The 25,414-nt window shown below is 39.6% G+C and overlaps 1 protein-coding gene across 19 annotated transcripts in view; it reads left to right on the top strand.

Annotated features, from left to right (window-relative positions):
• Positions 1 to 25,414, top strand: part of tcf7l2 (transcription factor 7 like 2) — a 199,154-nt gene that overhangs the window by 159,150 nt on the left and 14,590 nt on the right. For all 19 annotated transcript variants that reach the window (XM_087998884.1, XM_087998881.1, XM_087998880.1 and 16 more), the window contains 2 exons: positions 16,561 to 16,663; positions 17,255 to 17,341. In XM_087998884.1, coding sequence (XP_087855010.1) covers positions 16,561 to 16,663; positions 17,255 to 17,341 — 190 coding nt within the window. The remainder of the gene's footprint in view (positions 1 to 16,560; positions 16,664 to 17,254; positions 17,342 to 25,414) is intronic.

Below are 25,414 nucleotides of genomic sequence, written 5' to 3'. Positions count from 1 at the left end.
ATTAACCTTTTACATGCTGCCTTATGCCATTGGTAATTCAAATGCACAACATCTGCAGGTTCCCCTTTATTTACCCTGCTTGCTACGTCTTCAAACAAGTCAAATAAATTTGTTAAATATTGATTCCCTGCACAAAACCATGTTGACTCTGCTTGATTGTATTATAACTTGCTAAATGACCTGCGTCTACCTCTTTATTATGGCTCTAATATTTTTCTCAATGACAGATGTTGGAGTAACTGGCCAATATTTCCTATTTTCCGCCACCTCTTTCCAGAAGGGTTACATTTTATCGTTTTCCAATCTGCCAGGACCGTTGCAGAATCTGGAGAATTTGGAAGATTACAAATACATCAATCCAAGGAGATATATGACCCAGACGTTTTGGCAACCTTAAGAAGTCCCATTGCTTTTCTCTAGTGATGGTGATTATTTTAAGTTCCTCCTTTTTTGCCTCATGGTTTTCCATTATTCTTGGGATACATTTTGTCTTTTGTACAGTGAAGACTGATCAGAATAGTTGTTCAAAGTTTCTTCCATTTCCTCTTTATCCATGATTATTTCCAAAGTTCACCATTAAGGGACCAATGCTCAATTATAGAAGTTTTTACTGTTGGATTTTAATTTCTTGCTATTTTTCTTTCACACACAAAGTTCTCCTCCTATAATCCTTCTGGCATTGTAACCCTCTTCTTTCAAGGTTAACTTCCTTATTCAGCCATGGTTGGAAGTTACTTCCGGTAATCTTCCTCACTGGAATATATCTTAGTTGAAAGTTATGACATGTCTCCTGAAATGTCTACCAATGTTTTCCGTATTGTCATTCATTGTATCCTATGCAACAAACCAATTTTTGACAACTCAATGAGCCCCCAAACTGTTACGACACGGGATAAACCCTCCTTAATTTAAACCAGCTTAATAGATTACTGCATGGGATAAATCTTTTCTGTGAAAGTTTGAGGCCAAGAACTATTTAATGTAAAAAATAACAAGTTGATTCCTTAATGTATAACAGAGAATAATTAACTAACAACTATTTACAACTCCTTCCTCTAACCTATCTTTTACTTTCCCCTCTACAATACTGGTCTGATAAAATTAAGGTTTACAAAACAAAACTACTTATCTCAAAACCAGGCAGCTTTCGATTATTCTCTGTATTTCTGTCGTCTTTTCGTCATCTTGGGGATTCTTCTTCACAGGATACTGATGGATAAAGGTACCTCGAAGAGTGCTATTTTTCAGGCAGTCTTTACATGCTGGTGGCTTGGCAGCTCTCTTCTCAACTGTTCAATGTTACCCAGTCTTATGCCTCCAAAGTATTGGCTTTTCAAATTGTCAATATACTAATCGAACTGGATTGGAGTTTGTTATTTTTTGGGGCCTAATTCTGTTTGGCCTAATTCGACTCTGTTTTTATCTCCAGGCAACCAGCTATTCTAACTGCTGGACCAGAAGATTACATTATATCTTTTTTCAGAACATTTGGTGCTGTCAGTAGTTCTGTTGCTTTTAACTCTCTTTAAGGTACAGTGCACCCACATCTTCATAATTCATTGGACACTCATTTCTCGCTGCAAAACTGAATCTAAAACTCTGCCATGTTGTGGTTACTTTTGCCCAAAAGATCCTTTATTATTGTGTCTTGAATTGCTACTGTCTTATCGCATTACCAAATTAGTCTGTTCCCTCTTGGGTTCTAGAATATTTTGTTCTAAGATGCTGTCTATAACGAACACATTCTCCAAGCTAAGTTTTTGCCAATTTGATTTGTCCAATTGATAGTCTTTGGAGCCTTTGGTCCAAATCGTCCATGCTGATATCTAACCTAATCTAGTTCCATTTGCCAGCACCCATATCGCTGTAAACCCTTTCTATTCATATACCCATCCAGGTGCCTTTAAATGCTGTAATTCTACCAGTCTCCACAACTTCATCTGGCAGATCATTCCATACATGCAACACTCTCTGCATGAAAAAGTGCCCCTTAGGTCCCTTTTATGTCATAGAGTCATAGAGATGTACAGCATGGAAACAGACTCTTCGGTCCAACCCGTCCATGCCGACCAGATATCCCAACCCAATTTAGTCCCGCCTGCCAGCACCCGGCCCATATCCCTCCAAACCCTTCTTCCTCCTCATATACCCATCCAAATGCCTCTTAAATATTGCAATTGTACCAGCCTCCACGACATCCTCTGGCGGCTCATTCCATACACATACCACCCTCTGTGTGAAAAAGTTGCCCCTTAGGTCTCTTTTATATCTTTCCCCTCTCACCCGAAACCTATGCCCTCTAGTTCTGGACTCCCTGACCCCAGGGAAAAGACTTTGCCTATTTATCCTATCCATGCCCCTCATAATTTTGTAAACCTCTATAAGGTCACCCCTCAGCCTCCGACACTCCAGGGAAAACAGCCCCAGCCTGTTCAGCCTCTCCATGTAGCTCAGATCCTCCAACCCTGGCAACATCCTTGTGAATCTTTTCTGAACCCTTTCAAGTTTTCACAACATCTTTCCGATAGGAAGGAGACCAGAATTGCAGGCAATATTCCAACAGTGGCCTAACCAATGTCCTGGACAGCCACAACATGATCTCCCAACTCCTGTACTCAATACTCTAACCAACAAAGGAAAGCATACCAAATGCCTTCTTCACTATCCTATCTACCTGCGACTCCACTTTCAAGGAACTATGAACCTGCACTGCAAGGTCTCTTTGTTCAGCAACACTGCCTAGGGCCTTACGATTAAGTGTATAAGTCCTGCTAAGAATAGCTTTCCCAAAATGCAGCACCTCACATTTATCTGAATTAAACTCCATCTGCCACTCTCAGCCCACTGGCCCATCTGGTCAAGATCCAGTTGTAATCTGAGGTAACCCTCTTTGCTGTCCACTACACCTCCAATTTTGGTGTCATCTGCAAACTTATTAACTGTACCTCTTATGCTCGCATCCAAATCATTTATGTAAATGACAAAAAGTAGAGCACCCAGCACCGATTCTTGTGGCACTCCACTGGTCACAGGCTTCCAGTCTGAAAACCAACCCTCCACCACAACCCTCTGTCTTCTACTTTTGAGCCAGTTCTGTATCCAAATGGCTAGTTCTCCCTGTATTCCATGAGATCTAATCTTGCTAATCAGTCTCCCATGGGGAACCTTGTCGAACGCCTTACCGAAGTCCATATAGATCACATCTCCTGCTCTGCCCTCATCAATCATCTTGTTACTTCATCAAAAAACTCAACCAAGTTGGTAAGACATGATTTCCCACCCACAAAGCCATGTTGAATATCCCGAATCAATCCTTGCCTTTCCAAATACATGTACATCCTGTCCCTCAGGATTCCCTCCAACAACTTGCCAACCACCGAGGTCAGGCTCACTGATCTACAGTTCCCTGGCTTGTCCTTACCACTCTTCTTAAACAGTGGAACCACGTTTGCCAACCTCCAATCTTCCAGCACTTCACCTGTGACTATTGATGATACAAATATCTCAGCAAGAGGCCCAGCAATCACTTCTCTAACTTCCCACAGAGTTCTCGGGTACACCTGATCAGGTCGTGGGGATTTATCCACCTTTAACTGTTTCAAGACATCCAGCACTTCCTCCTCTGTAATCTGGACATTTTGCAAGATGTCACCATCTATTTCCCTACAGTCTATACCTTCCATGTCCTTTTCCACAGTAAATACTGATACAAAATACTCATTTAGTATCTCCCCCATTTTCTGTGGCTCCACACAAAGGCCACCTTGCTGATCTTTGGGTGGCCCTATTCTCTCCTTAGTTATCCTTTTTTCCTTAATGTATTTGTAAAAACCCTGTGGATTTTCCTTAATTCTATTTGTCAAAGCTATCTCATGCTCCCGTTTTGCCCTCCTGATTTCCCTCTTAAGTATACTCCTACTTTCTTTATACTCTTCTAAGGATTCACTCAATCTATCCTGTCTATACCTGACATATGCTTCCTTCTTTTCCTTAACCCAACCCTCAATTTCTTTAGTCATCCAGCATTCCCTAGAGTTACCAGCCTTCCCTTTCATCCTGACAGGAATATACTTTCTCTGGATTCTTGTTATCTCATTTCTGAAGGCTTCCCATTTTCCAGCCGTCCCTTTACCTGCGAACATCTGCCTCCAATCAGCTTTTGAAAGTTCTTGCCTAAACCGTCAAAGTTGGCCTTTCTCCAATTTAGAATTCAACTTTTAGATCTGGTCTATCCTTTTCCATCACTATTTTAAACGAATAGAATTATGGTCACAGGCCCCAAAGTGCTCCCCTACTGACACCTCAGTCACCTACCCTGCCTTATTTCCCAAGAGTAGGTCAGGTTTTGCACCTTCTCTAGTAGGTACATCCACATACTGTATCAGAAAATTGTCTTGTACACACTTAAGAAATTCCTCTCCATCTAAACCTTTAACGCTATGGAAGTCCCAGTCGATGTTTGGAAAGTTAAAATCCCCTACCATAACCATCCTATTATTCTTACAGATAGCTGAGATCTCCTTACAAGTTTGTTTCTCAATTTCACTCTGACTATTGGAGGGGTCTATAATACAATCCCAATAAGGTGATCATCCCTTTCTTATTTCTCAGTTCCACCCAAATACCTTCCCTGGATGTATTTCCGGGAATATCCTCCCTTAGCACAGCTGTAATGCTATCCCTTATCAAAAATGCCACTCCCCCTCCTCATTTGCCTCCCTTTCTATCCTTCCTGTAGCATTTCTATCCTGGAACATTCAGCTGCCAGTCCTGCCCATCCCTGAGCCATGTTTCCGTAATTGTTATGATATCCCAGTCCCATGTTCCTAACCATGCCCTGAGTCCATCTGCCTTCTCTGTTAGGCCCCTTGCATTGAAATAAATGCAGTTTAATTTATTAGTCCTACCTTGTCCCTGCCTGCCCTGATTGTTTGTTTGACTCACTTCTGTTCTCGGCTCAGATCGATCTCTTTCCTCACTATCTCCCTGTGTGTCCCCCCCACCTTACTAGTTTAAATCCTCCCAAGCAGTTCTAGCAAATTTCCCTGCCAGTATATTAGTCCCCTTCCAATTTTGGTGCAATCCATCCTCCTTGTACAGGTCACTTCTACCCCAAAAGAGATTCCAATGATCCAAAAATGTGAATCCTTCTCCCATACACCAGCTCCTCAGCCATGCATTCATCTGCTCTATCCTCCTATTCCTGCCCTCACCAGCTTGTAGCACTGGGAGTAATCCAGATATTACTACCCTTGAGGACCTCCTTTATAAATTTCTATCTAACTCTCTGTAATCTCCCTTCAGAGTCACAACCTTTTCCCTTCCAATGTCGTTGGTTCCAATGTGGACAATAACCTCCTGCTGGCCCTTCTCTCCAGTGAGAACATTCTGCACCCTCTCTGAGACATCCTTGATCCTGGCACCAGGGAAACAACACACCTTTCTGCTTTTTCTCTGCTGGCCACAGAAACGTCTGTCTGTACCTCTGACTACAGAATCCCCTAACACAGTTGATCTCTTGGAAGTCGACGTACCCCTCGTTGCATTAGAGCCAGTCTCAATACCAGAAACTTGGCTGTTTGTACTACATTCCCCTGAGAATCCATCACCCCCTACACTTTCCAAAACAGCATACCTGTTTGAAATGGGTATATCCACAAAAGACTCCTGCTCTAGTTGCCTACCTCTCTTACCCTTCCTGGAGTTAACCCATCTGTTTGACTGTATCTGAGACTTTGCCCCCTTTCTATAACTGCCATCCATCACATACTTAGCTGTTACAAATTCCCCATCACTTCCAATTGTCTCTCCAACTGATCCACTCGATCTGATAAGAGTTGCATCCAACAGCATTTATGGCTGATATAATCCGCGGTAACTCTTTAAACTCCCACATCTGACAAGAAGTACATATCATTACAAGGCCATTTTTGTTCCTTCACAATCTACAGACCCAGAAAATAACACCGTCTTATTCTTAACCCTCTCACCCTAAATCTATGCCCACTAGTTCTGGACACCCCTTCTCTTGGGAAATGACCTTGTCTATTTATCCTATCCATGTCCCTCATTTATAAACTTCTCTGCGGTCATCCCTCAACCTGTAATATTGTCGGGAAAACAGCCCCAGCCTATTCCACCTCTCCTTATAGCTTAAATCCTCCACATTGGTAACATCCTTGTAAATCTTTTCTGAACCCTTTCAAGTTTCACAACATCCCCTAATAGGAAGGAGACCAGAATTGTTAAGATTTGGGGCTCTTCGGGTGCAGTGATAGTGTCTGTACCTTGGGACCAGGAGACCGATTCATGTCCCACCTGCCCCAGGAATATGTAATAATGTCTTGATGTTAATATTCAAGTCATGCATGTTCTTGCCTATGCCATGGACTGTTTTGTTGTCCTTACTACAGCAAAATCCTGGCCTTTCAAAATTTGCAAAGGCATTTGGAGAGTTTGATGCCCTCTGATATCAGATCAGATTTTCTAAATTTGACAATGACCATGTCATGAAAATCGGAGGCAAAGGTAAAGAATGCTGCTTTGCTTATTATGCAATTTCCTACTCCCACTATAGTTGATTGGTGTAGCATAGTTCAAGGGGTTTGTAAGCCACTTGGATATTATTGCAGGTGAACCCTGATAGATTGAAAAGCTGGCATTAATAATGAAATCCAATAAAACAAACTCAACCTAAAGAAATTGGAAAAATTAGCTGATCTTAATTTAATTGGTGGAAGATTAGCATTCCAGTTTATAGAAGTGGATGTTGACTCCACCAGTTTACTATTAAATGCCATTCTGCTATAATGTGCATTTTGTTAAAGTGAATCTGCTTTAACGCATATGATTAATTGTGGTACCATTTCTGAAGCACGAACTTTTAAAATACGTGTTGGCTGTAATGCAATTACGTCACCAACGCTAAGCGCTACTTCTAAAGCATGATTTTTCTGTAACATGGTGCTGCACAAGGACGCAATCATCGTGTTATAGAAGAACTACCTGTACATGCTATTCTGCATGAAGCACCTACAAAGACTGCAACAATACTTTCAGCTGACCTCAGTGTCCCTGGATTAGCAAGAATTGGTATAGCTGGCTGTTCTCAATTGCTAATTGGGTACTTCTAGTAGAACATGAATGTAGACACCGGCTAAGTGCAGGGTCAGGCAGGGCATAAATTATCCGAACTCTGCACAGTCAGCATGAGGGAAATAAATTAAGGAGGGCAAAATGAAAATATAACTCATAAATTTGTAATCTCTTTAATCTCTAGTAAAAGCATCAGAAATCCTGTGGCATTTTTTTCTTGGCACGATTGAACCATTGAAATGTTCTTACTGCCACATTCAACAGTTTCTGATTTTAATTCTGATTTCCAGCATCCAAAGTTCCTTGGTTTTTCTGTCTAGTCTAGCTCTTAAAGGGACTATCACTCCAACATAAAACACTTTTTTTCCTGTCTCAAAGTGCATTGGCCAATACAAATTAAAACCTGCAAAGAAACCGGAAACAACGTGGGTCCAAAGGTTGCAGTCTAAGATTATTGCGATTGTATAGCCCTAAAAGGTTGTAAGCTGCCAACTGAAATATGAGCTGTTTCTTGGGCACATGTTGAATTCTTTAGAATACAGCAGATGTTTGACAGAAAGGTCAGTGCGCGAGCAAGCTGGAGAATTAAGGTGATTGATGACTGAAATCTCAAGGTCATACTTGTGGCTGAATTGGTGCCCTGCAAAGCCCTCAGTTTATTTGCATTTGGTCTCCTAAAGTAGAACAGACTTTGTTGAGCAACAGATATAGTGTAATTCACCTGGGAGTGTTTGGGGCCTTGGATGGTGTGAAGAGAGGAGGCAAAAGGGCAACTGTTATCAATTTTATTGGAGATAAATCAGGGTGTTGTAGAGGGATCACTCCCTTTAGCAAAGGGAAGATGGTTGGTGATTGCATCATACTGGAAACTTTGACCGATCTTTGGTGCAATGAGATTAACATTTGTTCCATCTTTTTGGGCTAGTGTACAGGGATCCAAGGTCTCTGCTAGAACAAGGTTGTTTTACCTTTATTGCCCTTTTATAAAATGGTATGTGAGGATTTAAGTGAGGCTGTAATCATCTTGGTAATGACTAGTGAATCACACTTAAAAATAAATTATTTAGCTCAATAAATGCCCTTTTGGTTCAGGTTTCATAAGGCCCCAATGGGAATTTTTTTTTTGTAGAAGGAGAGAATATGACTTAATACTAAACAAAGTCCTTCTCTTTGGAAGTGGATAATGTGAGGGTTTCACTAAAAGAAGAAAGAGGTTACACACAAAGCAATTATAGATAGAGAAGACATGCTAAAAGATCAACATTACTGTAAATTGAGTTATCTGGTCCTGAGAATTCATTCTGGTTTGCTGAAAGATGATATTTTACATAATATCAGGAGATAGAAATATTAAAGCTATGATTACAATTTTCAACACGTATTGGTATAGTACTGGATATTGTAAATGTTTTATCATTATTCAGGCAGTAGGATAAAGCATGAACCAAGAAAGCACCAGCCAGTTACCAGAAACAATTGCAAACAACAAAATCTAATTTCATTTCGATTAAAATGAACAAGTAAGGAGGGCTAGCATGTATTTGTTAAAGCTAATCTAACTTAATTGAATAATTTTATGGTATAAAGAAAAGATACATGTTCTATGTGTGGACTTACTGGGTGTCATGCAGAAATTTTGGTAAGAAGATTGAAGACCTTGAATTAAAAGAAAAGTAGAGGTATGTATGGCTCAGTAACGTGAATCAAAGCAGGATATGGAATTAATTTTTTTTTTCACATTAGGAGAATATCTGCTGTAGTATTGGGTCAACCTTGGGCTTGTTATTCTTTCAATTTGTATAAAGAACTTTAGGTTTTGGAGAAACAGTGTAAGTCTTCCAGAAGATACAACACCAGAGGAATCGGTAAAGGTGGATAAGGTTGCAGCATTTAAAAGCCATTTGGATACATATATTAATAGGACAGGTTTAGAGGGATATCGTTCAAATGCAAGGAAACGGGATTAATTTCATTTGGGCAACTTGGTTGAATGAGTTGCCATGCTGAATGACTCTATTTATGTTACTGGGCGTCCTAATAATTAACACATTTACCTCATTAGCATCATTGAGCAGGTCTCTAGGTATTTGGCTGCTCCATAAGACCATAAGATATTGGAGCAAAATTAGATGATTTGGCCCATCTACTATGATCGCCGTTTGATCGTAACTAATATGTTTCTCAACCCCAATTGGTGATTTGATGTAGCATTTCATTGGTGCTTTTTTATGGCTGTTTTGCAGCTGTTTCATACCCCCATTACAAACAAACTCTTGTAAGTATAATAAATTGTATTGCTTTTCTGCACTGACTGTCAAATGTGCCTTGTTTATTCTTGATGAGGATACCAAATTGAATCAGTTCTTAGTTCTGTGTCTTTGTTTTTAAATTGAAGAGGTTGACCAGAAGTGAGCTTGTTACCAATTAACCTGAAATTATTCTCCCTGAACTGTAGTTCAATAGTAATATCACGGAAGTAGCTTGATGCCAGGTGAAAGTTGCTCTTCAGCTGGCAAAACCTTTGTACCTAACCTCAAGACTAGCTTTGATTGGATTATTTTTTAGTTTGGATAATTGTGGCTTGCATCTGTGGGATTATTGTGGAAAATAATAATGAAGAAATGGTGCTGTGATTAAACTAATTCTGGCCAAGTCCTAATCCATCGTTGTTTACCTCTGTAAATTGGTAAATCCACCGCCAGCCTACAGTAAGAGAGGTATGTAGTGTTTACAAGATGCAGTACAGCAAGTCATGAAACACTTCCAGCTCATTTTGAATGGTGACCTCTGCCACCTGGGAACAACTAACTCAGCAGACGCACAGGAACTCCACTACCTGGACCTTCCCCTCCAAGACGCACAGCTATTGTCCCTACCTTCACTGCCATTGCGTCAATGTCCTGGAATTTGTTCTGCAACACTACTGCAGATGTAACTACATCAGGTGGACTGCAGCAGTTCAAAAACGTAAATCCAGAGCCAGTTTCTTGTGGGAAATTAGGGATTTACTTCATGAACCTTACCCATGAAAATTTAAAGGAAAAGCATCATACAGGTTTTTCATGGCCATGATGCACAATGAAATGAAAAGTGTTAGAATCAAATCTATCTTATCTACTGTTGTTGGATATTCTAAATTTAGAAGTACGCTGAACTGGTTTTCTCTAGTCTTGGATAGTTTTGCAACCAATGTTGTAGTAAATTGCAAGATCTGAACATACTGTTCTGTTGCCTTCTCTGTTGGAAGGTTTAAATAAAGTTAGTCCAGTCATGGTGACTTGCAGGTGAGTCTGCTTTAATCTTAGCCCATGCAATACACAACATAAAGCTGATGACCTCGATGGGATGAAATTTTCTTTTGCACTTATTTGAGAAATTAAGGACTGAAGACCTTTGTTACACAATGTGGAATTTGTAAAACTGAATTTTTAGGAAGTTTGAGCAATTTGAAAGATGCCCCATGCGCACATTGCGTTGAGCTGCACAATGAGTCCATGCAGTACACAACTGGCAAAATGACACATGGGAACAATAAGGGAATGCAGCCTTAACAAGGTGGGCAGGTGTAACTACAAACTAAGATTACACATTTGACTTGAGTGGATGAAATAGGATAAATTAAATGTTTCCCTCATAAAAATGGTTAGGTGACTTTTGTATGCTAAAGGGATGCCTGAACAACAAAATCCCTGTGTGTCAATCCCAGCAATCCAGTCTCAAATTAGTGTTAAGCAGAGTTTTAATATCACCAAACAGACTGCTGTGTAACCTGAGTTGCCTAAAACATTAAGTCAAAAGAAATACCAAATGAAAATGCAATTTCAGAAAAAAAAACATGAAAAACGGTCTTTGTTCAATTTGTTCTCACCTTACAATGGCCTGGCCTTGTAAAGGTATTTAAAAATGTTGTGAGTTTAATTCCAAAAAAGAAACACCGTTGAGAGCTCTGGAGTAACTCCATTATCCTTTTGTGCTTAGTGTGCCATCTTCAGAGAGTCTGATACAGTCTGCCAAGTTTTCAGTGTTTTTATGCTGCATTGTACAATCTCTCAATACTTCTATGGCTATTGCAGTTTCGGTTAGGGAGGCAAGTGTGTGGGCATTCATTACACTCTAAAATGAATTAAATACAAAACTATCATTGGCAGTAGTGGAGGTGAACAAAGTCTCCTCAATAGGAAGGAATTAGCAGAAGAAAAGTCATTTAAACTCGGCAGGGTTCTTTACAGTAGGGATCAGCAAATAAACATTTATCGAAAGTGGACGAAGTAGTCTGGTAAACAAGAGTGACCAAATGATAAACTTAGGTATAAGCTCAATATTAAATATTTCATGTCTACAGCTCATATGAATTCAGTGTCTATAAGACAAGTTAATTTTGTAGCCATTGAGCTAACTTTGAATAACTTTATATGCACAAATAATGTGCCAGTACTTGGCAGATAAATTAGTGATGTAGTCCAAGAGCTCAATAAAATATTCAGTTATATAATAAATTATTAGTCCGTAATGTATGATGATTTGCAGAAGTACTTCTCATGTAGAAATGAACTGAATATAGATCAAGGTTGTATCCTTTCAAATTTGAGTCATTCTACTCAGGTTTAGAGAGGGGAATTTCATCATGGACACATAGGGATAGTCCATATAAATGCAGTAGCATACAGCTACTGCATTTATATGGACTATCACTACTTTTTGTAAGCATACGTGGATGGAGAAATTATCCAATGAAGGTTCTTTTCAATCCATCATCAAATAAGAAACAGTGGGAACAAATATATGTTGATTTCTTTGAAGTGGTAGGGAAAGGGGGACCTTGTTTTGGCCAACAACTATTGCAAATAGATGATGCTGTAATGCCAAAACTATTAAGGCTTTGAGAAGTTTGTTTGCAATTTGTGAGATGTTGCTGCCAGGTATTCATATACAGGAGAGTTGGCAGTATTTCAGACAAGAATGGAGTCAAGACACATGAATATCACCAATCATCCAGTGTTTAAAAAGTACTGCTTTGAGAATGGTTTTTGCTAGATGACTAGTTAGGCAGTAATTTTCGTGTTTTTCTTTACAGACTGATATCTTGCAGATTATCCCACTAGTCTATGACAGATTTCTGATTGTATGATTTGATGTTTAAACTCAGCCCAAGATGAGATTTAGTTTGCTTAAGCTAAAATCGGTTGCAAAGTAAGGGTAAACAAGACAAAATGAAAATGAATCATGATGTATGAATCTTAGAGAGCTGAGGGTTGGTTGAAAGATCATATAGGAAAAACTATGGAACTCTGAGGAGAGCTACGTAATTGAAGTTATTGTAAAGTGGCTGGATGCATTCACATATCTGGTAAAGATTGGGCAGAGACTCTCCAGTGCCAGCCTCACCTGATAGAAGGAAAAGCATAATGACTTTTTACAGTCGAAATTTCTTCTACGGCTCAATGTGAAAGTCAAAAAAACTTTGGCTGGTTACAGAATCCATTGGTAGGGCCAAGTAAATCAGGATCTTTTATTAAGAGAAGTGAATCAGTGTCATAATATCAACTGTTAAATGGTTTTGGTATTTAAGATTCATATTGACTCAATCAGATGTTGAGGAACCAGAGTCCAGCTGATGGAAATAGGAGGAGATAGCTGGAGAAAGGAAGAAGAAATAAGTTATCCAGTTTTGAGAAGATTTGTGGCTCAGGTTGAGGTTCTGGGTGCAAGTTTGCTTGCTGAGCTGGACGTTTCGTCACCATACTAGGTAACGTCATCAGTGAGCTTCTGGTGAAGCACTGGTGTTAGTGGCCCGCTGTCTATTTGTGTTTAGGTTTCCATGGGTTGGTGATACCAATTCCTGTGGTGATATCAGTTCCTGGTCTTTTTCTTACGGGATGGTAAATGAAGTCCAAGTTGATGTGTTTGTTGATAGAGTTCCGGTTGGAATGCCATGCTTCTAGGAATTCTTATGCGTATCTGTCTTTGGCTTGTCCTAGGATGGATGCATTGTCCCAGTTGAAGTGGTGCCCTTCCTCATCTGTATATAAGATACTAGTGAGAGTGGGTCATGTATTTTTGAGACGAATTGACGTTTGTGTATTCTGTGGCTAGTTTTCTGCCTGTTTGTCCAATGTAGTGTTGTTACAGTTCTTGCAAGGTATTTTATAAATTACATTTGTTTTGCTTGTTGTTTGGATCGGGTCTTTTAAGTTCATTAGCTGCTGTTTTCGTGGGTTTTTGGGCTTTCATGATGCCAAGAGATCTGAATAGTGTGGCAGTCATTTCTGAGAAATAAGTACTTTCATTACTACCTATCAAATGATATTTTAGTTAAGAGATACTCGTATTAAGAAAAATGTTTTTTTTCCCCCACATGTCAATTAGCCATTGTACTGGTTATGGATGTTTCAGTTATGATTGCAGTAGATGTTGAGATATGGAGTCAAATCTTGAAGTACAAGTAAGGGTCTTCATTTGTAGTGAACTGGAAAAGCCATACAGTTTTATAAAAAGAAACCTAAATTTCTATAGTGCCTTGCACTACTGGTCTCAACAAAGTACTTGTTGTATGGTCATGGTTGTAATGTAGTATTATCCCTGAGTTCATGGTTGACTTTTGCAAACACTAAACTGTTAGTTCCACTTTCAGTCACTCTTGACTGTACAATGCAGTACAACTTTAAATGTATCCATTGAAAGTGAATTTTTATTTATTATTGTCTAATTGTAAAATATTGTCTATATTTTTCTCCTACCCCTTTACCTTTGTTTGACTGAAGTAAGTGATCTGATGGGACAAATGATCATATATAGTCAGGGCAGCAGTTGTTTGATTTTGGCAAACATAGCTGAGCCTGATCTTGTTACCTGTTATCTAGCAGAGATCACTGGCCATCAGGACCAGCAAAGCTGGCTGATTAACTCCTGCCAGTATCTTGGAGCGCTGAGAGCAATTTTCAGTTTGTGAATTGTAACTTCACAATCCAATGATCGCCATCACGTCATTCATTGCATTTAGCCTCTGCAACTTTAAAAAAAACTGCTTTAATATAGTCCAATGCTTTGCCCTTTGAGTTCCTGAAACAATTTCTCCGTTTTTTTTTGCTATCTTGCATACAAACTGTTTTATCTCTACCTCGCCCATGTGTGTTTGCACAGATTTTCCTCTTGTACATCCTTATAAATGGAAGGAACACAATCAATTCTTGTGTGGGCACCTTCACAAACAATAATAATCTTGAATTTAATGTTGATAAAGGGAGCTACTGTGGAAGAATTATAAATGTATATTTGTAGCTTCAAATGAAAACTATGAAGGGAAATAGTCTCATTTGTTGGTCACAGTTAATTAAGTCATTTTCTGTCTGTATGATAAATAAGTGCCCTAGCTGTTTTCATATCAATAATTAACACCATGCAGGGGCTCTGCAAATTGAATTCCGAACATTTATGCTGGCTTCATGTGGCCTTGACTGCCCTGGCTGCACCCAGGTAAACATTACGGTCCTACAATTTGTGCAGTTAGATAATGCCATACAAGAGGGATGTTGAATTGTTTGTGGAAAAATGTGATTAATGTCACATGTTGACCCTTCTTTGCGCAGTGGGATTAGTTGGGGGCATAAATAGCTTCATTGTGTAAAATGCACAGTAAGTGAAAAAAATAGCTTCATAGTGCACAGTGCACCTTAAGTGAAACAAATAGCATACCGGGAGGGAAACATTTGAGGCTGTTGGAGATGTAATGAGATTCAAGGGCTTTGTTTCAAAAATAAACTTCAGAAACTTAATTAAATTCACTCTGTCAAGATTTGGTCATGACTACATGTTATGATCATTACAATGTGGTCAGCAAATCTGTAGTTGTAATCTCTTTCCCTGAATTTCTGCTTAACTGATTAGTTACTTTTGTATATGACTGTCTTTCCTGTCTTCTGACGTGAGGTGATATGGATTAATTTTCAAATGTGCATCTTAAATGTTAGGGCCAAGACACAGTTTAGCAGATTTCTTAGCATTCTTTGATGGTCAAGATAGTTGTGACATCTTGATGTTGTGATGGAACTATGTTTAATCTCGTGGCAGTTTACAATTGTATAAATAGATACTTCTGATGGTGAACCTCAGAGACAAATCACAGGAATTGCAACTGCTTGTAAAGTTGTGATTTCAACAGACAATGGTAATTGCTGGTAAATTTCTGGCTCCAAGCCAGGTGGTGGTAATAATTGTGTGATTGTTTTGTACCTAACAGTGTGTGACTGATGTGGAATATTTTTCACACAAGTGGATTTGCTATGGCATTGCTTGGCGATGATAGAGGAAATATTGCTTTTAATTCAAGTGTGTTATATGAAAAAAACTTCTTCACGGCAAGGGCCTAGATTCAGGGAGGAAACGAGCTTTCCTGTAATAGTGACAGGGTGCAATTTGTGATATTATGAGCTGGGGGTTAGGTTAGTGGAAGGTGCTTGGCATTAATAAGGAAATAAGATAATGGCAGTGATGGAAGTTTTGGAAATACTGTGAGAGATAGTTGGATAGGATGGAAAAGATTCTCTCAAGCAGGATTAAAAGACACGCTGGTTTAGACCAGACTACTGATTTTAAAATGATTTTGAATACAATGTTTTGAATTCAAGGTTGACTAAAGTAAGTAATGTTTATTAATTAAAATAAAGTTGGAAAGGTTGTTGTCAGCTTAACAGGTCTTCTGTGTGGTATGCTGGAATTTAATGGCAAATTGTGGTTGGAAGAACCAAGACTTGAATTAGATAAAATGTAAAATGAGTCTTAGGCTATCCACATAATTGAAACATATGTGATGTGCATGCAAAATTATAATATACTAAAGATTCACAGAGGAAGTAAATTAATTCTTGTGTAAGTAATTTCAAAGACTGAGTCTTATGGAGACCATCAAGTGAAACCACAGCATTATTTTCCTGAAAATTACTGGATCTTGGTGTGAATATGCTCAAACATTTACTGATGTTGTAAAACTAAACTTTAATATCAAACTTGCTTGTTCTGAAGTGATGCTCCAAGTAATTACAATTGAAGTGATGTAATTGAATGTTAAGTTACCCTGTGCTCAGGTACAGATGTTTCTTGAAAATATTCAGTAACTAACCTGTTCAGCGATGTTACAACACCCCTCTGGTGCAGGCGAGACTTGAACCCGGCCTGTTGACATGGGCCCCACTTGCATGCAGTTTGTCATAAGAGCCCCATTAGTGCTTCTTGAACGGAAGGTAATTTTATGAACAACAGCTGCAACAATTAAAAATATGCTGAGAAATGGAGACAAAAGGTGCACATGACCTAAGTTATTAAAGGCTTGGGTTGCCAAACTTTTCCAAGTTGGTGGAATTGGAAGCTGGAAGCTTAACTGGAACAAGTATACATTCGAAGTTATCAACATATTTTATAATCAGTTTTACTCTTGAAAGTTAATATTTTGGTTTTCTCTACTATCTCTAGGAATTCCAAGGCCTCCACATCCTTCAGATATTTCTCCTTATTATCCACTTTCGCCAGGTACCGTCGGCCAAATCCCCCATCCACTAGGATGGTTAGTACCACAGTAAGCAGTTCCAGTTCTTTTTCTTTAATTCCTATAGAATTTTGCATGTTACTGTATTGTGCAATTATTGTAATGAGCTGTGATTGGCTACTGGGTACCCACATATTCATATGGGGCTTCTCCCTTGGCAACACCTGTCAACACTAGTTACTATGACAAAAGGCTACAAATTAAGGATTGTTAATTTAATGTTTTCCTACTGAGTTCTAAATACCAAAAGAGGCCCGAAGCAGAACCGCGGCTCTTTGATTTGATGTATTTTATTTTGGTATAAATTTACATTCATTATTGTTTTCTTTTGGATCTGTAGCCCTCAATTATTGTGATGGCTCCATTAAAGCAAACGCCGCTTCGCCTTTAATTATCACAACAAAACACCTAGTTTTAGCTTGGGGAGAAGGTCTCTGTTGACATTAGTAGAGGTTATAAAATTTAATTAGCTGGTTCTATCAGATTTAGCACATTAAAATTGTTCTTTATTTACATCCTTTGATCCTAGCTGTGAAATCAACAAGATTTTTTTGTTCTGGTCAAATGAGAGTGAGCTTCCAACAGCAGAAGTTTTCAGGTTTTTTTTTTCTTTCTTTTCAGGCAAGGTCAACCTGTTTACCCAATCACAACAGGGGGATTTCGACATCCTTACCCCACTGCGCTCACCGTCAATGCTTCCATGTCAAGGTGGGTACACTCGCCTTGGTGTCATCAACTCTTCATTTTATTTTAAGTACATAATCTTCCAGCATTTTCTCAACAGCCCTTTAATTTTAATCATCATGTCTTTGTCTTTGCCCATTGAGGACAGGCATTACAATTTCCATTATTGCAGTGGGAGAATTGGCTTGTGCAATTTATATTGTCTTAATAAATAAACAAGCTAATGTCTTCCAGAGCTACTGGATTTGAGTGAACCAGCAAATAATGCGTCATTTGTTTGGAATGGAGTTTTTTTTGCTACAGAATTATTGTGAAAGGCGATCATTAATATTGTCCACAAATATTGACTCCTTTGCAAGGCTGTAGTGGTAAAATATTGCCCCCAAGGGGATATGTAAGTGTCAAGAGTGTGCTGCAATTATTGCACACTTTATATCAATGTTGGAGTCAATGTTGGAGCCCAAGGGACAATATTTTAGCACTTGCAGACAGAAAAGTGCAGTTAATATTTATTATACCCCGTGGCTAGAGTCACTTATCACTACTTGAGCCATACTAAGTCAGTTCAGAGAGTAATAATCTTCATCGTTACATCACAGGTTAAAGGCCACTTCAACATGGAACTACTCCAAAAAAAAGTAATAGGCTGGCTGCTCTTGCACTTAGAGGCCAGCAGCTGTTTCTATTGAGTCCGTAGGTAGGAACATAAAGCCCTTAGTATTGTGCAATGACAAAAGTACTCCAGTTCAAAAGCAGGAAATGATTTTGTGGAAGTAGTAAGTTGCAGCAGTTATTGGAGTACCATGGCTGATATATCAGTGGAGCCAGCGATCATAAAATTATCTCCATGGTCGTCTTAAATTTAAGGAAAAACTAGGATCCACTAATATTCCTTTTACTTACTGGATTCTCAGGCCTCCTTGCAGAAGCTTATCTTCACACAACTGTTTGGTTGACACATTACAAAGTTACCCATTGATCTCCACCACTTGCTATCTATTATTCCTTCCTGCCTTCACATACAATCTGGGCTAGGTAAACAATACGTTGTCCTTTTAGGAGGACGTCAGAGTCCAAAAATCAACCATTTGAGAGTTTGATAGCCTGAGAGTTGATTCCTGTTGGAATTAACTCTGCCTTTTACCTTTCCCTTCGATCGGTACCTTATTGCCTGTATTTTGCCCATATTTGTTTTCAGTTTTTACCCTTAGAGGCAATTAGAAAGAGGAAATTATTGATTCTCTCATGCATAAAAGAAAATAAACAATGTGTGAGAATTAAAACATTTTCTGAAAGAATAGAGTAAATTAGCTTTCAACAATTCTCATGTAGCTCAACGTCTCAATAGAGAAGGAGACTTCAGATTATTCTATGGCTTTCTGTACTGATATCCATTTTCATAAAAATCTGTTTTTTCCATGGAAACTGTTCTTAGAAAGCTAGCAATGACTGACCATTAATTGAAGAGAAAGTGACTCAATTAATGTGCTTGGTATTGTCCATTAGTTTAAAATTTCAGTGTGGAGATAAACTCAAAAGGAAAATTGGAGTCTTTGGTAATTCTGGAGGGTTTGGGAAAGTCTGAGGATTGGAAAACTGCCAGTGTAATATCTTTTATTTAAAAATGGAAGAAGACAAAAACAGATAACTACAGGCCAGTTAGCTCAAAGCCTGTTTATTGGTTTAAGGAGGAGGGAAGGATGGAAACGCTACAGTGATGTAACGTTTGGGGCTTACCATTCCTTGACACCAGGTTCTTGCATGCATCGCTGATCAGTCACGGTAATTGACCCAACTTCTCTTGGAGGAACTCTTTGGGAAAGTGTTAAAATCTACTATAAAGTGAGTAATAACAGAATATTTAGAAATACACAATATGATCAAGCCGAGTCAGTATGGCTTGATGAATGGAAAGTCAAGCCAGACCAATTTAGTAGAATTCTTTAAGGAGGCAGCAAGGAGGATAGATAAAGAGGAAACAATGGATCTAAAATATTTAGAATTTCAGAAGGTGTTTGATAAGATATCATACATTAGACTGCTTAATAAAATAAGAGCCCATCAAGTTGGAGGTAGTATACTAGCATGCATAGATAATTGACTGACTAACAAAGACCGATGCGGACCTTCTAGTGTGCTACAGGATTCAGTGCTCGGGTCACATTCATTACAATGTATATTAAAAGACTTACATGTAGAAAGTGAATATGTGATAGCCAAGTTTGCAGAATACGCGAAAAAGGTGAGTTGGCTAGTGGTGAGGGTGACAAAGAACTTAGAAGGATACAGAGTCATAGACTCATAGAGATGTACAGCATGGAACCAGACCCTTTGGTCTATACCGTCCATGCCGACCAGATATCCCAACCCGATCTAGTCCCACCTGCCAGCACCTGGCCTATATCCCTCCAAACCCTGCCTATTCATGTACCCATCCAAATGCCTTTTAAACGATGCAATTCTACCAGCCTCCTCCACTTCCTCTGGCAGCTCATTCCATACACGTACCATCCTCTGTGTGAAAATGTTGTCCCGTAGGTCTCTTTTATATCTTTCCCCTCACCCTAAACCTATGCCTTCTAGTTATGGACCCCCACCCCAGGGAAAAGACTTTGCCTATTTATCCTATCCATGCCCCTCATAATTCTGTAAACCTTTATAAGGTAACCCCTCAGCCTCCGATGCTCCAGGGAAAACAGCCCCAGTCTGTTCAGCCTCTCCCCATAGCTCAAATCCTCCAACCTTGGCAACATCCTTGTAAATCTTTTCAGAACCCTTTCAAGTTTCGCAACATCTTTCTGATAGGAAGGAGATCAGAATTGCATGCAATATTCCAACAGTGGCCTAACCAATGTCCTGTACAGCCGCAACATGACCTCCCAACTCCTGTACTCCATACTCTGACCAATAAAGGAAAGCATACCAAACGCCGCCTTCATTATCCTATCTTCCTGTGACTCTACTTTCAAGGAGCTATGAACCTGCACTCCAAGGTCTCTTTGTTCATCAACACTCCCTAGGACCTTACCATTAAGTATATAAGTCCTACTAAAGTTTGCTTTCCCAAAATGCAGCATCTCACATTTATCTGAAGTCAACTCCATCTGCCACTTCTCGGCCCATTGGCCCATCTGAGGTTGTAATCTGAGGTAACCTTCTTCACTGTTCACTACACTTCCAATTTTGGTGTCATCTGCAAACTTACTAACTATATCTCTTATGCTCACATCCAAATCATTTATATAAATGACGAAATGGGTAGAAGACCCAGCACCGATCCTTGTGGCACTCCACTGGTCACAGGCCTCCAGCCTGAAAACCAACCCTCCACCACCACCCTCTGCCTTCTACCTTTGAGCCAGTTCTGTAGCCAAATGGCTAGTTCTCCCTGTATTCCCTGAGATCTAACCTTGCTAATCAGTCTTCCATGGGGCACCATGTCGAACACCTTACTGAAGTCCATATAGATCACATCTACCACTCTGCCCTCATCAATCCTCTTTGTTACTTCTTCAAAAAACTCAAATCAAGTTTGTGAGGCATGATTTTCCACACACAAAGCCGTGTTGACTATCCCTAATCAGTCCTTGCCTTTCTAAATACATGTACATCCTGTCTCTCAGGATTCCCTCCAACAACTTGCCCACCACTGATGTCAGGCTCACTGGTCTAGAGTTCCCTGGCTTGTCCTTACCACCCTTCTTAAACAATGGCACCACGTTAGCCAACCTCCAGTCTTCTGGCACCTCACCTTTGACTATTGATGATATAAATATCTAAACAAGAGGCCCAGCAATCACTTCTCTAGCTTCCCACAGAGTTCTAGGTTACACCTGATCAGGTCCTGGGGATTTATCCAACTTTATGCGTTTCAAGACATCCAGCACTTCCTCCTCTGTAATATGGACATTTTGCAAGGTGTTACCATCTATTTTGCTACTTTCTATATCTTCCATATCCTTTTCCACAGTAAATACTGATGCAAAATGCTCATTTAGTATCTCCCCCATTTTCTGCGGTTCCGCACAAAGGACGCCTTGCTGATCCTTGAGGGGCCCTGTTCTATCCCTAGTTATCCTTTTGTCCTTAATGTATTTTTAAAAACCCTTTGGATCTTCCTTAACTCTATTAGCCAAAGCTATCTCATGTCCCCTTTTTGCCCTCCTGATTTCCCTCTTGAGTATAAAGGCAGTAGGAGTATACTTTTCTAAGGATTCTAAGCATATGTCTATACCTTACATATGCTTGCTTCTTTTTCTTAACTAAACCCTCAATTTCTTTAGGCATCCAGCATTCCCTATACCTACCAGCTTTTCCTTTCACCCTGACAGGAATATACTTTCTCTGGATTCTATTTATCTTATTCCTGAAGGCTTCCCATTTTCCAACCGTCCTTTTTACCTGCGAACATCTGCCCCTAATCAGCTTTTGAAAGTTCTTGCCTAATACCGTCAAAATAGGCCTTTCTCCAATTTAGAACTTCAACTTTTAGATCTGGTCAATCCTTTTCCATCATTATTTTAAATCTAATAAAATTATGGTCGCTAACCCCAAAGTGCTCCCCACCTGACACCTCAGTCACCTGCCCTGCTTTATTTCCCAAGAGTAGGTCAAGTTTTGCACCTTCTCTACTAGGTACATCCACATACTGAATCAGAAAATTGTCTTGTACACACTTAAGAAATTCCTCTCCATCTAAACCTTTAACACTATGGCAGTCCCAGTCTATGTTTGTTTGGAAAGTTAAAATCCCCTACCATAACCACCCTATTTTCTTACAGATAGCTGAGATCTCCTTACAAGTTTGTTTCTTAATTTCCCTCTGACTATTAGGGGGTCTAGGTGAAAGTAATTGGACAAAAACATGGCAGATGGAATATAATGTGGGGAATGTGAGGCACTGCATTTCGTCAGCAAGAATAGAGGAGCTGAATATTATTCAGGAGGAAGACTGCCGAAAGTTATAGCACAAAGGAATTCATCCATTAATCAAAACAAACTAGTGTCCAAGTTAAGTGTGTAATAGTGGGGGCAAATGGGCTGCTGGCCTTAATTCCAAAGAGAATGGGATATTAATGTAGGGAGGTTTTGCTAAAATTATGCGTAGCACTGGTCAGACCTCAGCTGGAATGCTGTGAAGTTTTGGGGGTCCTTATCTAAAGAAAGATATATTGGCTTTGGAGGCGGTCCAGTGAGAGTTCACTCAGCTGATAGCAGGTATGGCAGGGATGACTTATGAAGACAGATTGAGTAGTTTGTGCTTGTTAGAATATAGAAGAGTGAGGAGCGACCTTATTTAACCATATAGGATTCTTGGAGAACTTGACAGGGTAGATCCGTAAAGATTGTCTCCCCTTGTGGGAAGGTACGAGCCCAGAGAGCACAATCTCTGATTAAGGCAGAAATGAGAAAATTCTTGTGAGTGAATCAGTGGAATCCTTAATACAAAGGGATGGTGAGGCAGAATATCCAAAGCTGAGACAGATTTTTAACCAATAAAGGAATCCAGGGTTATGGGAAATGGCAGGAAAATGGAGTTTAGGTTAATCAGATCAAACATGATCTCATTGAATGGCAAGGTGAACTTAATGGGTTGAATGGCCTGCTTCTGCACCATTGTAAAATTTTTCACTGTGCTCCTGTACTTCTCTACTTGAGTACTGGTGACAGTAAAGGATATTCTGTTCTATTCAATGTTATGGTCCACACTTGCATATACTGCAAGTATAATATTCTGTAGAACAGTAAAAAGAACGTTACAAATGAAAGTTGAAATAAAAATAGGACATGCGACACATAGGAGCATTGAGTTTAAATGCTGATTGACCTATTTTGTAGCGACACAGCTTTAATACGCAGAGGTGTATGTTCCCAGTAAAGTGCACTCTTGTTTTGTCCCTGAAATTTGTGAATTCCATTTGCAGTGGCTGTAAATTTCAAACTACTGCACTATGTCAATTCTCACTGTGACCTGACCACAGTGCCATACTAGTGTGAATTTGTTCTTCAAATCTTGATTAGTTAACTCTATTAGTTAAGATGCTTGCTTACTCAGTATACCAACTGAATACAAGTTTAATGCTGTGGAATCCCTTTCGACCACCTACAGAAATATATCTGTATACAAGAGAGAGCGCATATACTTTTTGAAATATAAAGCTCCACTATAAAGATAATGATATCAGTTCCAAAATCCTGAGGTGTTTGTTTTCACACTGGCCTTTCCAACCATCCTCCAATATTGTGGATGATGTGCAGCCAGGAGCAAGTAGCATTGCGAATACAGTTTTGAATTTGAATTAGATTTTATTCCCCTGTGTACTCGGGTACAGGGATACAGGAGTACATTGAAAAGTGTACAGTGTCATCATTCCTGGTGTCATCTTAGATCTAAAAATACCTAGGTACAAAATCTTTGGTACAAATTAGAAAAATAAGAAAATACAGTTAATAAGTTCAATATTACAGTCTTTCTTAAGCGCTTAGCCATGCTGCACTCATAATTCCTATGACGGTTCGGTCTCCATGTCGGGCTTGATTTCTCTTCCCCCCCCCCCCCCCCCATTTTTGATGCTACCGCAGATGCCGGGGGCCTCTATCTCTATCACCATCACGCTGGGGCTCGATCTTCCCCATTGGGCTCGTTGTCTTGCACTACCCCACCCTCTTTCACTGTCCGCCATGCTGGCTCAATCTCTCCACACAAGATAAGTAGATTAAAGTAAAAACATGGTTTTGACTGATTCTGCATCTCAACACGTACTCTTCGCACAAACTTTGAACGTACTCCTGCTACATCCCCATAGCTTCTAGAAATCTAATGATTTTACCTCTGCTGTTTGTGATAGAGAATTCCACAGGTTCGCCACCCCTGTGAAAATATTTCTTATTATCTCTGACTGAAATGACCTATTCTGTACCCACTGAGACCATGGGACCTTATTCCCACGCACACCCACCTCCCCCATCCACATCAGAGGAAACAACATTTCTGCATCCTGTCTGTCTAGCCCCCTCAGAATTTCATCTATTTCAATGAGATTCCCTCTTATTCTTCTAAACTCCGAAGCATCTCTACTTGTATGTTTTTGGGAGTTTACATAACATAGATTGTGTGGCTAGCCTACACCCTTTCCCACTATTCCTTGGACCAGAGAAGGCTGCGGGGTGTCATAGAGTCAGAGACTCATACAGCGTGGAACCAAACCCTTCGGTCCAACGAGTCCATGCCAAACATAATCCCAGACTACACTAGTCCCACCTGCCTGCTCCTGGCCCATCTCCCTCCAAACCTTTCTTATGCATGTATCTATCCAAATGTCTTTTAAATGTTGCAGTTGTTTATTCCACCCTCTTTGTAAAAACATTTGTCTTTTTAAAATCTTTTTCCTCTCACCCTAAAATGTGCCCCCTAGTCTTGAAATTCCCTATCCTAGGGAGAGGAGAACTGGCATTAACTTGAACATGGTATGAGATTTCAAAATTGTGAGCAGCAAAGATGGAAGAGACAGGAAGAACTTGTTTCCCTTGGCAAAGAGTTCAAAAACCAAGGGTCATGGATTCAAGCTGAGTGGCAGAAGGATTAGAGAGGATGTGAGGAAAAACCTTTTTTATGCAGAGGGTGGTAGGTGTCTAGAATTCACTGCCTGAATATTTGGTGAAGGCAGAGACTCTAAACTCTCTCAAAAAAAGTACCTCAATCTGCATTTAAGTGCAGTAAGGTGCAGGCAGATGGGATTGAAAAGGGTATCTGAGTGTTTTGGATCAGCATGGACAAGATGGGATGACTGGCCCCTTTCTGCACTGTAGCACTTCTATGGTTCTGTACTGAGGCTACTCGGTAATATGTTAGATGAGCTGTTCACTTCTTCACCTGTTCCCTCCCCACCATTCCACAGGTAAACTTCTGATGTGCATGTTGTCATCCTTTCTTATATTTTCCATTAATCTTCTATGTTGTACCACAGATTGGTGGCTTTCTGTTTCTGGGCATAAGCAGACAGATACCTGGATCTATTTGGAAAAGTGGCAAAAGTAAACCAAAATTGCATTAAGTAAACCAGCACATTTCTAGTTATGTATTACCATCACAGCATA

This window comes from Chiloscyllium plagiosum, unplaced genomic scaffold, assembly GCF_037043375.1.
Source record: "Chiloscyllium plagiosum isolate Xiang-an unplaced genomic scaffold, Cpla_swu_hap1 HiC_scaffold_22, whole genome shotgun sequence".
In the NCBI taxonomy this organism is placed as follows: Eukaryota; Metazoa; Chordata; class Chondrichthyes; order Orectolobiformes; family Hemiscylliidae; genus Chiloscyllium; species Chiloscyllium plagiosum.
This window is presented reverse-complemented; position numbering and strand designations above follow the sequence as displayed.